The 17,493-nt window shown below is 37.9% G+C and overlaps 1 protein-coding gene across 1 annotated transcript in view; it reads left to right on the forward strand.

Annotated features, from left to right (window-relative positions):
* The window catches only part of LOC125666889 (NACHT and WD repeat domain-containing protein 2-like), a 57,620-nt gene extending 43,148 nt beyond the window's left edge, over positions 1-14,472 (forward strand). Inside the window, exon 9 of the mRNA XM_056152073.1 lies at positions 12,733-14,472. Within this exon, the coding sequence (XP_056008048.1) occupies positions 12,733-12,736 (4 nt within the window). The 3' untranslated portion in view covers positions 12,737-14,472. The remainder of the gene's footprint in view (positions 1-12,732) is intronic.
* Positions 14,473-17,493: the final 3,021 nt, after the last annotated feature.

The raw sequence follows: 17,493 nt of genomic DNA on the forward strand, positions 1-17,493 counted from the left end.
CAGTAATCACCGGAAACATCTCACCACTGTCACAAATCCAGCCATCATTAAAACATCTTATGACTTTCGTAGTTTTCAATACTCGCCAAAACACCAGAAACACCAGCGACTATATCACTACCAACTCCACAAAAACCAGCAACTGAATCAATACCATACACACTAGAAACTACATCACTATCACAAACACCAAAATCTACATCACTATCACAAACACCAGTACCTACATCACTATCACAAACACTAGAAACTACATCACTATCACAAACACCAGTACCTACATCACTATCACAAACACCAGAAACTATATTCGATATCTCAGACACAAGAAACTACATCACTATCACAAACACCAGAACATACATCACTATCACGAACACCAGTACCTACATCACTATCACAAACACCAGAAACTACATCACTATCACAAACACCAGAAACTACATCACTATCACAAACACCAGTACCTACATCACTATCACAAACACCAGAAACTATATTCACTATCACAAACACCAGAAACTATATCACTATCACAAACACCAGAAACTACATCATTATCACAAACACTTGGAACTACATCACTATCACAAACACCAGAAACTATATTCAATATCGCAGACACAAGAAACTACATCACTATCACACACACCAGCAACTGCATCACTATCACAAACACCAGAAACTACATCACTATCACAAACACCAGAAACTATATCACTATCACAAACACCAGAAACTACATCATTATCACAAACACCTGGAACTATATCACTATCACAAACACCAGAAACTACATCACTATCACAAACACCAGAAACTACATCACTATCACAAACACCAGAAACTACATCACTATCACAAAGACAAACACCAACGAAAAATACATTAATATTAAAAACACCAGTAATCACCAACATTTGTAAAAACACCTGATCACAAACACCAGCTCTCACCACAAGTACCATATCATACTTAAATCAAGCATCAAACAGAAATACATCATCACGATCACCAGCACCAGTAACAGGCACAAACACAGAGGCCAATCAAGACACTTCATCTTAAACCACATAGCACAAAACATCTATCATCATTCACATTTGCAAAAACGTATTCCTGAACCTCAAGACCTTTCCATCCACAACGTATACTATGATGATAAATGTCTTTAAGTCTGGTCAAATAAATTACAACTTCCTCTCGCAAGAGGAGAAACTATAGAGAAACACTGAATTAGAATTGAAGATAATTTCCATATATTATGTAGATACTAGTTTCCTCACGTCATGACCTACACCTTCAGGATGCATCCGCATAGTTTCACATACGACTATTCGGGAAAATCTTCAACCTTCTTTTGAGAATAACAAGACTTCATATTGTGTAGGGATTTAATTGAAGATTATATTTTCAATGAAACTTGCCTCTGGAATCAGGATGGAACCATTACAAATATGCAGACTTTTACAGTAGAATACATACGAAAACATCTCAAGAAATATTATTTGCAAGAAAATCAAGACTACAGTTTGTCAAAATAATGAGCAAACATTCTGACGTACACTCAGAGAAGATTTAAACATTCTGACGTAGATCTAAAATGCAAATATTGTAGATACCAACATTCTAACATAAATCCAGAATAAATTCAAACATTCTAACGTAAATCCAGAATAAATTCAAACATTCTAACGTAAATCCAGAATAAATTCAAACATTCTAACGTAAATCTAGAATGAATTCAAACATTCTAATGTAGATCTAGAATATATTCAAACACTCTAACATAGATCTACATTTAGAATTAATTCAAACATTCTAACGTAAAACTTGAATAGATTCAAACATTCTAACGTAGATCTAGAATAGATTCAGACAATCTAACGTATATCTAGAATAAATTCCAACATTCTAACGTAGATCTATAGTAGATTAAAAAATTCTAACGAAGATCTAGAATATATTCAAACATTCTAATGTAAATAGTGTTTTCAAATTTCTTTGTTTGGTCATGTGATTCGGATTTGAGGTACAGAAGAGTAAAAAGGTTTAGAGAAATGAACTGGAAATACTATTTATTCTGTTGGGAGTTTTTTTTTATCTATGCTGCTGGATTATAAAATGCATTCATTCTGTCGGGTGTTCTTTTGGATTTATTCCGTCTGGATATCTAATAAATACAATATGTACACTAATGTTGAATGTAGTGAGTATTACATGTAATTCTGTCGGGAGTTAGTGTGTATTATTTCTGTCGGGAGTGAGTGTGTATTTATTCTGTCGGGAGTTAATGTGTATGTATTCTGTCGGGAGTTAATATCAATTCTGTCGGGAGTAAGTGTGTATTCTGTCGGGAGTTAGTGTGTATTCTGTCGGGAGTTAGTATGTATTCTGTCGGGAGTTAGTGTGTATTTTGTCGGGAGTTAGTGTGTATTCTGTCGGGAGTTAGTGTGTATTTATTCTGTCGGGAGTGAGTGTGTATTTATTCGGTTGGGAGTTAGTGTGTATTCTGTCGGGAGTTAGTATGTATTCTGTCGGGAGTTAGTGTGTATGTATTCTGTCGGGAGTTAGTGTGTATTTATTCTGTCGGGAGTTAGTGTGTATTCATTCTGTCGGGAGTTAGTGTGTATTCTGTCGGGAGTTAGTGTGTATTCATTCTGTCGGGAGTTAGTGTGTATTCTGTCGGGAGTTAGTGTATATTCTGTCGGGAGTTAGTGTATATTAATTCTGTCGGGAGTTAGTGTGTATTCTGTCGGGAGTTAGTGTGTATTCATTCTGTCGGGAGTTAGTATTTATTCTGTCGGGAGTTAGTGTGTATTCTGTCGGGAGTTAGTGTGTATTCATTCTGTCGGGAGTTAGTGTGTATTCTGTCGGGAGTTAGTGTATATTTATTCTGTCGGGAGTTAGTGTGTATTTATTCGGTCGGGTGTTAGTGTGTATTCTGTCGGGAGTTAGTGTGTATGTATTCTGTCGGGAGTTAGTGTATATAAATTCTGTCGGGAGTTAGTGTGTATTCATTCTGTCGGGAGTTAGTGTGTATTAATTCTGTCGGGAGTTAGTGTGTATTCATTCTGTCGGGAGTTAGTGTATATTCTGTCTAGAGTTAGTGTATATTAATTCTGTCGGGAGTTAGTGTGTATTATGTCGGGAGTTAGTGTGTATGTATTCTGTCGGGAGTTAGTGTGTATTTATTCTGTCGGGAGTTAGTGTGTATGTATTAATTCTGTCGGGAGTTAGTGTGTATCAATTCTGTCGGGAGTTAGTGTATATTCTGTCCGGAGTTAGTGTGTATTCTGTCGGGAGTTAGTGTGTATCAATTCTGTCGGGAGTTAGTGTGTATCAATTCTGTCGGGAGTTAGTGTGTATTCTGTCGGGAGTTAGTGTGTATTCATTCTGTCGGGAGTTAGTGTGTATTCTGTCGGGAGTTAGTGTGTATTAATTCTGTCGGGAGTTAGTATTTATTCTGTCGGGAGTTAGTGTGTATTCTGTCGGGAGTTAGTGTGTATTCATTCTGTCGGGAGTTAGTGTGTATTCTGTCGGGAGTTAGTGTGTATTAATTTTGTCGGGAGTTAGTATTTATTCTGTCGGGAGTTAGTGTGTATTCTGTCGGGAGTTAGTGTGTATTAATTCTGTCGGGAGTTAGTATTTATTCTGTCGGGAGTTAGTGTGTATTCTGTCGGGAGTTAGTGTGTATTCTGTTGGGAGTTAGTGTGTATTCTGTCGGGAGTTAGTGTATATTCTGTTGGGAGTTAGTGTGTATTTATTCTGTTGGGAGTTAGTGTATATTCTGTCGGGAGTTAGTGTATATTCTGTTGGGAGTTAGTGTATATTCTGTCGGGAGTTAGTGTATATTCTGTTGGGAGTTAGTGTATATTCTGTCGGGAGTTAGTGTGTATTCTGTCGGGAGTTAGTGTGTATTCTGTCGGGAGTTAGTGTATATTCTGTTGGGAGTGAGTGTGTATTTATTCTGTTGGGAGTTAGTGTATATTCTGTCGGGAGTTAGTGTGTATTCTGTTGGGAGTTAGTGTATATTCTGTCGGGAGTTAGTGTGTATTCTGTCGGGAGTTAGTGTGTATTCTGTCGGGAGTTAGTATGTATTCTGTCGGGAGTTAGTGTATATATATTCTGTCGGGAGTTAGTGTGTATTCTGTCGGGAGTTAGTGTATATATATTCTGTCGGGAGTTAGTGTGTATTCTGTCGGGAGTTAGTATGTATTCTGTCGGGAGTTAGTGTATATATATTCTGTCGGGAGTTAGTATGTATTCTGTCGGGAGTTAGTGTATATATATTCTGTCGGGAGTTAGTGTGTATTCTGTCGGGAGTTAGTGTGTATTCTGTCGGGAGTTAGTGTGTATTCTGTCGGGAATTAGTGTGTATTCATTCTGTCGGGAGTTAGTGTATATTCTGTCGGGAGTTAGTGTGTATTCTGTCGGGAGTTAGTGTGTATTCTGTCGGGAGTTAGTGTGTATTCTGTCGGGAATTAGTGTGTATTCATTCTGTCGGGAGTTAGTGTATATTCTGTCGGGAGTTAGTGTGTATTCTGTCGGGAGTTAGTGTGTATTCTGTTGGGAGTTAGTGTGTATTCATTCTGTCGGGAGTTAGTGTGTATTCATTCTGTTGGGAGTTAGTGTGTATTCATTCTGTTGGGAGTTAGTGTGTATTCATTCTGTTGGGAGTTAGTGTGTATTCTGTCGGGAGTTAGTGTGTATTCTGTCGGGAGTTAGTGTGTATTCTGTTGGGAGTTAGTGTGTATTCATTCTGTTGGGAGTTAGTGTGTATTCATTCTGTTGGGAGTTAGTGTGTATTCATTCTGTTGGGAGTTAGTGTGTATTCTGTCGGGAGTTAGTGTATATTCTGTTGGGAGTTAGTGTGTATTCTGTCGGGAGTTAGTGTGTATTCTGTTGGGAGTTAGTGTGTATTCTGTCAGGAGTTAGTGTGTATTCATTCTGTCGGGAGTTAGTGTGTATTCTGTCGGGAGTTAGTGTGTATTCTGTCGGGAGTTAGTGTGTATTCTGTCGGGAGTTAGTGTGTATTCTGTCGGGAGTTAGTGTATATTCTTTCGGGAGTTAGTGTGTATTCATTCTGTCGGATTTTTAAAAGTATGTTAGTAAACGAGTATAATGGGAAAAGATGTCCGGAGTTTTTGAGACGGTGATGTAAGAAAACAGCGATGTCAGTCGTTAACCGTGCGCAGAAAAGACTGTGCCGTGAATCAAAACGTTTTGTAAGCATGGGATCTATAGCTCCCTGATCCGTTCTAATATTTTCCCAGAGAACTAAAAATCTGTAACTAATTATACACCAATTAATTTGAAGACAATATGTAATCATTCTTATGTAGTAACCTGCACATGAACATCGACCGGTTTCAAAATCACCTCCACCGAAAACCTTAAATGTATACACCATATAGATGTGCTCGAACTGAAAATATATATACACTGTATGTACGTGATGGTTCCACAGGGGCTAAGCCCGTTTTGGGCCCGAACCCTGTGATACCATAAATATATTTATGGTATCACAGGGTTCGGGCCCAAAACGGGCTTAGCCCCTGTGGATGGTTCGTAAACTTTGCAACTAATACGATATCGAACCCCGGCTTGCATGATGCTCATTAAATTAATAATTATATTGATTCCTAGAACTGACAAGCTATCGACGTATTTAACAGACACCCGTTGTATTTTGAGCACGGCGAGAATTGTCCCGGATTAATAGCCATTCAACACGCAAAAACTCCACAAACAATAACGGAAATGCGGCAGATACATTACGTAAAATGTGTTTCATTTATTTCTCGTTTCTGCCGAAAATAGCTTTTGGGCTCGGAAGAGCAGAGAACTGCAAAGGAATATTATTTTTTCATCTTATAATGAGAAAACCGTTACAAGCACATTTACTTTAAACATTGTATGTTGAACTTTTAGGGCATAACAACTATCAAAAGTACCCGAAAGCACTAAAAGTTATCAGAAGTTTTGAGATTTCATCTAAACTTATGAAATAGCTCTGAAAATGAACACGCCATGTTAGGAGAGAAATATTACTTCAGCAATTTATAGATGCACATTGAGGACCATTCTGACACAATGTTAAAGGCATGCTCCCGTATTCTGTTATAGAGATGTTCCCGTGTCCTGTTATAGAGATGTTCCCGTATTCTGTTATAGAGAGGTCCCCGTGTCCTGTTATAGAGATGTCCCCGTGTCCTGTTATAGAGATGTTCCCGTGTCCTGTTATAGAGATGTCCCCGTGTCCTGTTATAGAGATGTTCCCGTGTCCTGTTATAAAGATGTCCCCGTGTCCTGTTATAGAGATGTTCCCGTGTCCTGTTATAGAGATGTCCCCGTGTCCTGTTATAGAGATGTCCTCGTCTCCTGTTATAGATATGTCCCCGTGTCCTGTTATAGAGATGTTGACGTGTCGTGTTATAGAGATGTCCCCGTGTCCTGTTATAGAGATGTCCCCGTGTCCTGTTATAGAGATGTTCCCGTGTCCTGTTATAGAGATGTCCCCGTGTCCTGTTATAGAGATGTCCTCGTGTCCTGTTATAGAGATGTCCCCGTGTCCTGTTATAGAGATGTCCCCGTGTCCTGTTATAGAGATGTCCCCGTGTCCTGATATAGAGATTTCCCCGTGTCCTGTTATAGAGATGTCCCCGTGTCCTGTTATAGAGATGTTCACGTGTCGTGTTATAGAGATGTTCCCGTGTCCTGTTATAGAGATGTTCCCGTGTCCTGTTATAGAGATGTTCCCGTGTCCTGTTATAGAGATGTCCCCGTGTCCTGTTATAGAGATGTCACCGTGTCCTGTTATAGAGATGTCACCGTGTCCTGTTATAGAGATGTCCCCGTGTCCTGTTATAGAGATGTCACCGTGTCCTGTTATAGAGATGTCCCCGTGTCCTGTTATAGAGATGTCACCGTGTCCTGTTATAGAGAGGTCCCCGTGTCCTGTTATAGAGATGTCACCGTGTCCTGTTATAGAGATGTCACCGTGTCCTGTTATAGAGATGTCCCCCGTGTCCTGTTATAGAAATGTCACCGTGTCCTGTTATAGAGATGTCCCCGTGTCCTGTTATAGAGATGTCACCGTGTCCTGTTATAGAGATGTTCACGTGTCCTGTTATAGGGATATCCTCATTTCTTGTTAAAGAGATGGTCCCTTATTCTCAGAATGCAGGTTTAACCGATGTTTTCAAGTGGTATCATTCACTTTAGTTAAGTTCCATTGAAACGTTCGATAGACGCTTATCTTTCATGCAGTACAAAAAGCACTAAGTCTTTATTAACTCCAAAAACAATGCACTTGCATACAGATGCACGCGCGTGTGATTTAGCACAACCAATAATCTTACATAGTGGGTTCTTGTAGTGTGTACATATGATGTCTGCAACATTATTTAGCTCTCACGCATAACAGAGACATTTGTATTTAGATATTAGCCTATCAAAATTCATATTCGCTAGCCAGGGGTTTTCGGTCCACTACGCTCCCAATAAATGGAGAGCTAAGTAGACCGAAAACCCATGGCTAGCGAAGATGATCAAAATGCTTGTACGTACGGGTAAGTGATTTTGATGACACTAATCAGATGAGAGTGTAAACCTACATCTGCAACATAAATTTCAAAACTATTCTTTGAGATCTAAAAATGTTATAGAATTTAGATGTTCAAAATCAATCACAATGCACGGGCGTCTACATGCAGACGAACACAATTCATTAGACATCCATATCGTTAATCTACTGTAAAAATGTCATTTTTTCGTCTTTAATTAGAAACTTGTGGCCATTTCAGTACCAAAGCATGAACGAAAAACAATGCACGTACATACACACGCACGTGATGTCATTCAACAAGCATTCGTATCATATACCCACAGTATGATATCCATGTTTACATCATTGATAGAAAAAAAAGTTATGGTGATTTTAGAATTGCCTAATCAGATTATAACACACGTGAATGCACGTGCTGATCAATCATTTTGACCATAGTAAATTGTATGAAGTACCAACAAACATGTACATGTACATCAACAACATAAATTTCAAAAGATTTTGAAGAAAAACAAAAAATATTGTCCTTCGAAATTTGAACCTTCAAAAGACGATGCACGTGTATGTATATTATACTGATCTATAGATAATAACATTAACTACCCATGCTGTGAAATCTTTGTCCTGGCTTTATTCATAAAAAGTTTTCGTATTATCCAAACAAAATAAAGCCTGTACGTACATATTGGTAATTTTGATCATGCCAATCAGTTTCAATATCTACCTACGATATAAATCTCAAACAACTTCATGAAAAATCGTTAGACTGATTGCGAAGTAAGAGTACCAAAAATACCTTGTGTACTTTCTGAGAACACTCCCGGACAGAAAAGTGCGGGATAAAATACTAATAACAAGCTATAACTGTGTTGGGATACCAACTAAAATGTTCCCGAACACCTCCTCAAGTCCGAACTGAACCCATGTCAAAATGTTGATGCCGGAAATGGACAAATGAACCTCAATCAACCCTAGAAAACAAATGTTGTTGAAATCAGACAAACTTTATTCTGGCAGCCATTTTAAAATGGTGTCCATTTTGAAACATGTGAAAAATACTGATACTAGAAATGAACTGTGGACCCTCTATTAACCCCACAACCCAAATGTCGTAGACATTTTAACACTTTGAAATATTTCTGTATATACAATGTAGCCACCATTTTGAAAATGGTGGAATAAAAGAATTGATGCTAGAAAAAGACTCGGGGTCATCAAATTACCCTAGAAATGAAATTGGGTTGAACCAAATGGGGGAAAAACCCCAGGACCAATACAAAAATAAACACCTCCTGCAAACGTCAATTTCGGTCGCATCTTATTGATAACCATCAAAACTACATGTATGTAAATAAAACCATTTAGAAACCTTCATGTATTTGTTTAAAAGTTTATTTTTTTCCTTCAGTCAGTCCTTCACTATTCACAGCATATTCTGCGTTTTTAGAATCAAGACAGGCTACTGCAAAAATAAATTGAGTGATTGATTGTATCTTGTTTAACGTCCCTCCCGAGAATTTTTCACTCATATTGAGACGTCACCAAGACCAGTGAAGGGCTTCAAATTTAGGCCTATGCTCGGCGCTGACGGCTATTGAGCAGTGAGAGTTCTTTAGCATGCCACACCTATTGTGACACGGGATATCCATTTTTAAGGTCATCTCTGAGGACCAATGACATTCACACCTGATGCTGAGCGTTTGGTGATGGAACTGTCACTACCTGTTTTAACGACTTAGGTCTGTTGCGGCCGGGATTCAAACCCCGACCTTCCGCTTGCGGAGCTAACGCTCTACCTCTAAACCACCGCGGCGGTGAGAATAAATTGATGTTACAGGGGTATCAAGAGTCTCGTCTAAAGTCAGCAATTCGCAAATTCCATAATGTCTTATTGTAAATACAATTTGTCATTACGTCAAATGCTTTCGGACGTGTTTAATACCTGCCCGCTAGCTTCATGTGGTAAACGGAGTAATCCATAGTCAGATTCAATGTGTAAAGATGGTATAAAACACGTCGGACAACATTCGACCTAATTAATGAAAAGTTGTATTTAGAAAGTAGATCATTTTAACGACCATAAAAATTGCGAAATGTTGGCTTTGAACAAAACTGTAGAAACATTTGTACCATCAACTTGATTGTTAATAGTCTGCCTAGGCCAATTAAAATTGATCATACGGAGATTAAGTACTTGCGTATCAAATCAGTTGTGAGAATTAAACACCACATGCAGGTGAAACTGGAATATTTCATTTAACTTGGGAAATATAAATAACGCAGTCAACCATTAAAAAAACCCCAATAAAAACCAACAAAACAAACGAATAAAAACGAATGAAAGTATGAGAAAACTTACCTACATGTAATTATCACAAATGTTTGTGGTACAATTTATTTATTTCATGTACGTTTCTTTTATGAGGTATCACAGTCTTATAGTTTTATTTTCAGAAACACATGAGCTCATTCATCTATTTAGTCGTATTACTCTTTTCTATATAATAATTTGCTAAAAAGTGTTCCGATATTATAATAATTATACAATACATTCTGAATAAGTTGAGTGTTTAAATTACAAATTGCACCTCAGAAATTTGTATTTTTTGGCAATAAAATTTAAAACTTGAATAACCGTTGAAGCAACTGAAATGAATCGATTACTTCGAACTCTTTGTGTGGCTTTGTACCAATTAAAACGGAGACAGACGAGGGTAGCAATTGTTGAACAAAATGGCAGCGCCCATACGGCTCATAGAATTTTCAGTGAACGTATGTAGAGATGATCTCTATTATGATTTATTAAGTAAAAGTGATGTTTAATTCATTGTTGAAGACGATAAAACTTAAGGAATCGTATATATAAAACGAATATTGTAGCATTAATGCCATGAATATACTCATTTATACAACAGAAATTGAAAATGTTCTTTAGGGGAAAACCACAACAAAAATAATGTGGCATTTTTCTACAATGTAATTTTTGTCAGCTAAAACTCCAATTTAAACCAAACGTATTTTCCCCCATGAATGTGATTAACTTCAACAATCAAGCGGGTATAGATCGATCTTTCCCCCATATTGAAGTATAGATGAATCATTAGCGAAATGGATTGAAAAGTTCTCACTAACAGATATATTATGTAAAGCAAAGTGCTTGGAACAAGTACATGTGTACTGAAAAGGTTCAAATAAATTTAATCCAATGATGATTCGTTGCTATAGTAGTTTTCTAAATGACTCTGAGTATAGCTTCAAGTACATGTGTACTGAAAAGGTTCAAATAAATTTAATCCAATGATGATTCGTTGCTATAGTAGTTTTCTAAACGACTCTGAATATAGCTTCACAGGCAATAATGAAGCAGTATGGCATGCTGTGGGTATTAGTGGTCACATCTGGCAGAAATGAGTATCCAATGAAATTCAGTATAAACTTTGTCACTTTCGCTATTCGTGGCTATCATCCTTCAGCAGATGAAAACCACCCACAATGAATACATGCTTCTGCTAGACTCCTCACAATGAATACATGCCTCAGCTCAGATCCTCACAATGAATACATACCTCAACTAGGCTCCTCACAATGAATACATACCTAAGCTAGTCTCCTCACAATGAATACATACCTCAGCTAGGTTCCTCACAATGAATGCATACCTCAGCTAGGCTCCTCACAATGAATACATACCTCAGCTAGTCTCCTCACTATGAATGCATACCTCAGCTAGTCTCTCACAATGAATACATACCTCAGCTAAGTTCCTCACAATGAATACATACCTCAGCTAGTCTCTCACAATGAATACATACCTCAGCTAAGTTCCTCACAATGAATACATACCTCAGCTAGTCTCCTCACTATGAATGCATACCTCAGCTAGTCTCTCACAATGAATACATACCTCAGCTAGGTTCCTCACAATGAATACATACCTCAGCTAGGTTCCTCACAATGAATACATACCTCAGCTAGGCTCCTCACAATGAATACATACCTCATTTGGATTCTTCACAATGAATACATACCTCAGCTAAGATCTTCACAATGAATACATATCTCAGCTAAGATCTTCACAATGAATACATACCTCAGCTAGGTTCCTCACAATGAATACATACCTCAGCTAGGCTCCTCACAATGAATACATACCTCATTTGGATTCTTCACAATGAATACATACCTCAGCTAAGATCTTCACAATGAATACATATCTCAGCTAAGATCTTCACAATGAATACATACCTCAGCTAAGTTCCTCACAATGAATACATACCTCAGCTAGGCTCCTCACAATGAATACATACCTCATTTGGATTCTTCACAATGAATACATATCTCAGCTAAGATCCTCACAATGAATACATACCTCAGCTAGTCTCCTCACAATGAATACATACCTCAGCTAGGCTCCTCACAATGAATACATACCTCATTTGGATTCTTCACAATGAATACATACCTCAGCTAGTCTCCTCACAATGAATACATACCTCAGCTAAGATCCTCACAATGAATACATACCTCAGCTAAGATCCTCACAATGAATACATACCTCAGCTAAGTTCCTCACAATGAATACATACCTCAGCTAGGCTCCTCACAATGAATACATACCTCAGCTAGTCTCCTCACAATGAATACATACCTCAGCTAGTCTCCTCACAATGAATACATACCTCAGCTTAGATCCTCACAATGAATACATACCTCAGCTAAGATCCTCACAATGAATACATACCTCAGCTAGGTTCCTTACAATGAATACATACCTCAGCTAGGTTCCTCAGGGTTTCTTTTACATGTCGCAGTCCGCCATGAATCACACCCTTCCTTGATTATAAATTCCAATGTCAATATCTATTTTCAGCAAAGCCTCATCATCCTGGCAAATATTGAAACACATACATATTGTTGGTTTCAACTGAAAATGATATCATCTCCGGACAAACTTGTTTTGTCTGTCTTTGATGCAAACATCCGGGAGGGGGGGGGGGGGGTATATGTATTTAACACTTTGGTGTATTACTCACGGGTACAATGCGTTTGTTTGCTCGTTCTACAAGTCTCGTGAAATGTATACTCTTCGCATATTCTGTGCCAGAGAGTTCTTGTGTTTGTTTCTCATTTGTATTAATGTTTCAAGCATAATTTCTTTTCAGATGAGGTGCAACGTTTGAAAGGTTTCCGTGAAGAGGTGATATGATACTTCTGGATTCCTGAAGACTAACTGCAATATTGTCAAATCGTCATGGAAATGTTGACATTACAGGGCGTGTCCCGATTACGAGTTATATTTCTTTTGCTATTGTTTCTATCACACATAACATAACTAGAAAATGACTACGTTCTCACCTCATGGATCCGCCTCTGATCTACGACTCCACGGACACACATAGGATATTGATAGGTGATATACAGCCTGCAAGCGAGATTGTATTTTCCGTATGGAAAATCTAAAAATCAAATGTAATTTGTCTCACATAAATATAACATCTATCCAAGGTATATGCATACATGCAACAGTACGAAGAGGATTTATATAGCCTAGGTATAGTGCCTGCTGTCCGACCCTAATATGAATTATCATGTTAAAGTACTGTATAATTTTTTTTAATGTACAAGTAATGCAAGTGTATGAAAATGCACTTCTTTTACAAAAAATATAGATAAGAGAGTACATTTATTTACATGTATATAGATATTGTGTAGAGTACATATGTCGCGAGGCTATACCGAGTGAAAATTTACACTTTCTGAAGGAGCAAGATAATGCAAATTTTAAAATCACATTCGAAGAATATGTAACGTATTTAGCATGGAATTAATAGCGTAATATGTCGTAATTCGTAATCACCAATTAAACATAAATCATGCATGACCCTGCCGTGGTTTAACGTGCGCGCAACCAAAAAAGACATGCGCCTTCATTTTCTCTACCCAGAGTTCCGTGCGCTACTCGCACTATACCCCTGTCAACGCTCAATTTACAGAAATCTTATAAAAGTCTCTAATATCCAACATTTATGTGGTGTATGAAAAGAGGTACACGTATAAACTGTTGCCAGAACTTTTAAAAGGAAAGGAAATTAAAATGACTGTTTATAAACAGCATGCGATTGTATTGTCACGTGATTCCAAGCGTTGACAGAGGTGTAAGTGAAGCTTGCGTAACGCGCCCTCTGGTGAGAGAATGGCACCTTTATGCAAAGGCTACTCTATAGACAGTGCGTCATAATCTATACATACATTGTATTATATGAGATAGATACATATTTCATGTTGATGGAACGTGTTTGGCAACATGTAGTAGTCCTTCCACTAATCATAGTACTTAAAAAAAAACTATAGATCAATTACGTACATGTATATCTTAGATAATCAGAAATGTATTTGTTTTGTATCTAGGCCAATGTCATTGTAATGCATAGCTTTAGTACGCGTATATATTAACCATAGATTTTTAATGGTAGACCCCCCCCACCTTTCAAAGATTCCTGGATCCGCCCCTGCATAAGATAGATTACCGAGTAAAGAAAAACAATAGTCAACAAAAAGCAAACAAACAAACAAATACAAAAGAAAACTAATTTTCATCGCGATGATTGAAATCATCGTTACTACACTTTCAAATTTAGATATTTAAAATCATAGTGTATGCCTGTTGCGTCCCGCCATCTGTTGTAAAAATCTATTAAGTTAGATAGGCAAAATGCATGTATAAAAATAAAGACTATTTGAAAGGCATATTGTCACTGTGTTCATTTTTTAATCAATGAAATATTTCATCAAACTTTGTTGAAGGATGAAAGTTTGATCATATTTCAAGTTCATGTAAATCCATTTCAAGCAGAGAACCACTATTCGGAGTTCATGTTCATGTATTACATTTGGAATGGGTGATATATTTTATATCGTATGTATTTGTGCGTTATTACTGAAGTTTCAGTAAAATAATGTTTGGCATTTTTCAGTCATATTTATTTTCCGAATGATTTCATAGTTCATTACGTGTATTCAGCTCGAGCATCCGGAAGCCTGGTCCTCGTGCCCGAAGGAAAGTCTGGTTTGACATGTAGCCCTCTGGTTACCGGTGTGTCAGCTTCCTTTAGGTCAATCATTAGCAGATCCAAGAAAATTTTGGAGACGTGCATGTATATCTGCCTGCATCCTGTATATCGGAAACACGTATACCCTGCACATGGTATATGCATGTAAATGATATGCATTATCTTTGAGGTTTTCATACCTAATGACCCTCCAGTATGCATGTTTCCTGTCATTGAGAATCTTTTTACAAGAGTGAATAATTTAACCGCTGAATATGAATACAATGAAATCGTTTGGTTTGGTCATTATTTTCTGTTTTAAAAATTCACATTGTGATTCCAGGCGCACTCTCTGACAATGTTTTCGTCCTATTTACGGATAAGGTTTGTGATTTTTTTCTTTTAAATGAAAAGTGAACATAACGAACAGCGACCAATCCAATAAAAGCCCATAAAGACTACAAACTCAAGAGTAGGGAAAACACGGACCCCTGGACACACACCCGAGATGGGATGCGGTGCCTAGGAGGAGTAAGCACCCATTGTCGACAGGTCACACCACCTGTGAGCCCGATATCTTGATCAGGTAAACGGAGTAATCCGTAGTCAAAATCAGTATGTAAAGAGCTATCTAAACAATTGGTATGAAACACGTCAGATGGCATTCGACCTAACGTCAGGTTGCACTTCAGACGCCGACCAAACAAGACCGCTAAAACCCCCGCAGTATCAACTTATTTCTCAGTAGCCTGCCTCGATTTGAAAATTTATCATACGCAGAACATGCTATCACGTATTGAATCAGTTGAGAGACGAAAACGCACACACACGTGATAGTGGAATATTGCTACATCAATATGGGAAGTTGACGATGGACAAGCTGAAGTCGTTGTGTTTGTCAAAAAGTTGAGTTGTCAGTTTGTTCTTAACATCTATGTTCAATAAAATATCCAACACGAGATGTTTGTAAGACATATATGCCCCCTATGGTGCAAAATTGAAAAGGATTATACACAATCATGCATAATTTGATTAATAGTAGTATCACCAATTCGAAATATTGAGTAGACGTACAAAATATCTTCCAATGTCAGGAGTGGATTGACCATGTGACCTGTTACACCCCAAATCGTCGCTGACGACGATTTGGGCATAATCTAACACCCCAAATTGTAGTCCCCTTTGCTGCAACTATTTGGAAACATACAAACTGGCCCTGTTTTTTGGGGAGGCATCTCAGAAGGTAACTTGTAATCTACAAACAAAATTGCAGTGCAATAGGTTGACAAACACCAGAGATACATGTATGGGTGCGGACAGACAAATAGACCAAGTGAAACCTATGTATCCCCATATAAGAGGGGGTACAATAAAATAACTTTGGTGTAATCTATCCTTAAAACGTCAATAAAATATTAGCGGGCGACGATTTGGGGTATACAATAGTACATCTCAAATCGTTGCCCCTAATGATAGTGCAATATTGTCCCAAATTGTCGTCGGGGTGACGATTTGGGATGCTGGGCGACGGTTTGGGGTGTAACAGTGACCTAAAAATCAATAGGGGCTATCTACTCCTTATGCTGTACCAGTGTACCAGGTTTGGAGTCAATGAAGCAAATAATTTTTAAAATATAGGAGACAATATATTACTATGTCCAGTTTAACCATTGACCATTCGACCTCAAAATTAATAGGGGAAATCTTCTCCTGAAGATGTACCAGCGTACCAAGTTTGATGTCTGTCAAGCAAAGGGTTCTCAAGATATTGCGTGGACAGTATATTCCTATGTCCAGTTCGACCCTTGACCATGTGACCTCAAAATCAATAGGGGTCATCTTCTCCTGAAGATGTACCAGTGTACCAAGTTTTATGTCTGTCAAGCAAAGGGCTGCAGACAGTATATTCCTATGTACAGTTGACCCTTGACCATGTGACCTCAAAATCAATAGGGGCCATCTACTCCTTGGGATGTACCAGTGTACCAAGTTTGATGTCTGTCAAACAAAGGGTTTTCAAGATATTGAGCGGACAAGGTCTTCATATGTCCAGAGTAGATTGACCCTTGATCTCTGGACCTGAAAAACAATAGAGGTCCTCTTCTACTCATAACCAACCCACATGATATATCATTACAATCTTAAGATATTGAGCGGAAAACTTGTGGTCTACCGACCGACCGGTGCAAACCAATATGCCCCTCTTCTTTGAAGGGGGGGGGGGGGGGCATAAATATGAAGCAAATATGGACGACTCCACGGTATCTTTCATTTGGAGGTCACTGGGATATATTTCATGAACAACATATTTGTTTTTACGTCCCGTCGCGATAATTTTTTACTCATAACGAGAAGCAACCACCTGTTGGTGATGTACCACACATTCAGACCTGTATGTTCATTAGCTCCTTCGCTAAACGCTCGGCACTTTAAAAGCGAGAATCGCAGGTCTTTCGGATATGGCCTTAAAAGCGGAGGTTCCGTATCGCAACTGTCGTCAATGTTAAGAATCTTTCGAATTGTTATCACATGTACCATATATTCTGTGCTTGATCACCAGTGGTTTCTCCAAAACGAAGCCTATTCTGGAAAAAATATTATACATGTACCCAAATATTGGAATTAATTCAAATTTTCAATAATATTCCCATTCCTCATGTCCATGCCCTTCCGAAAATATTATAATCTGTACTGCAGTGTATGTTGACTTAACCGCAAGTTTCTGTGTAACACAAATGAAAAAAAAATTACTATGCAAGTCGTATATCATTGTCAGTTTCAATCACAATAACTATGATTTGCCAATCAGAGTTAATGTTGTGCGAAAAGAATAGATAATATTTTCATATAATAACGTAATTAAGAAAACGAAGA

Source organism: Ostrea edulis, chromosome 10 (assembly GCF_947568905.1).
Source record: "Ostrea edulis chromosome 10, xbOstEdul1.1, whole genome shotgun sequence".
NCBI lineage: Eukaryota > Metazoa > Mollusca > Bivalvia > Ostreida > Ostreidae > Ostrea > Ostrea edulis.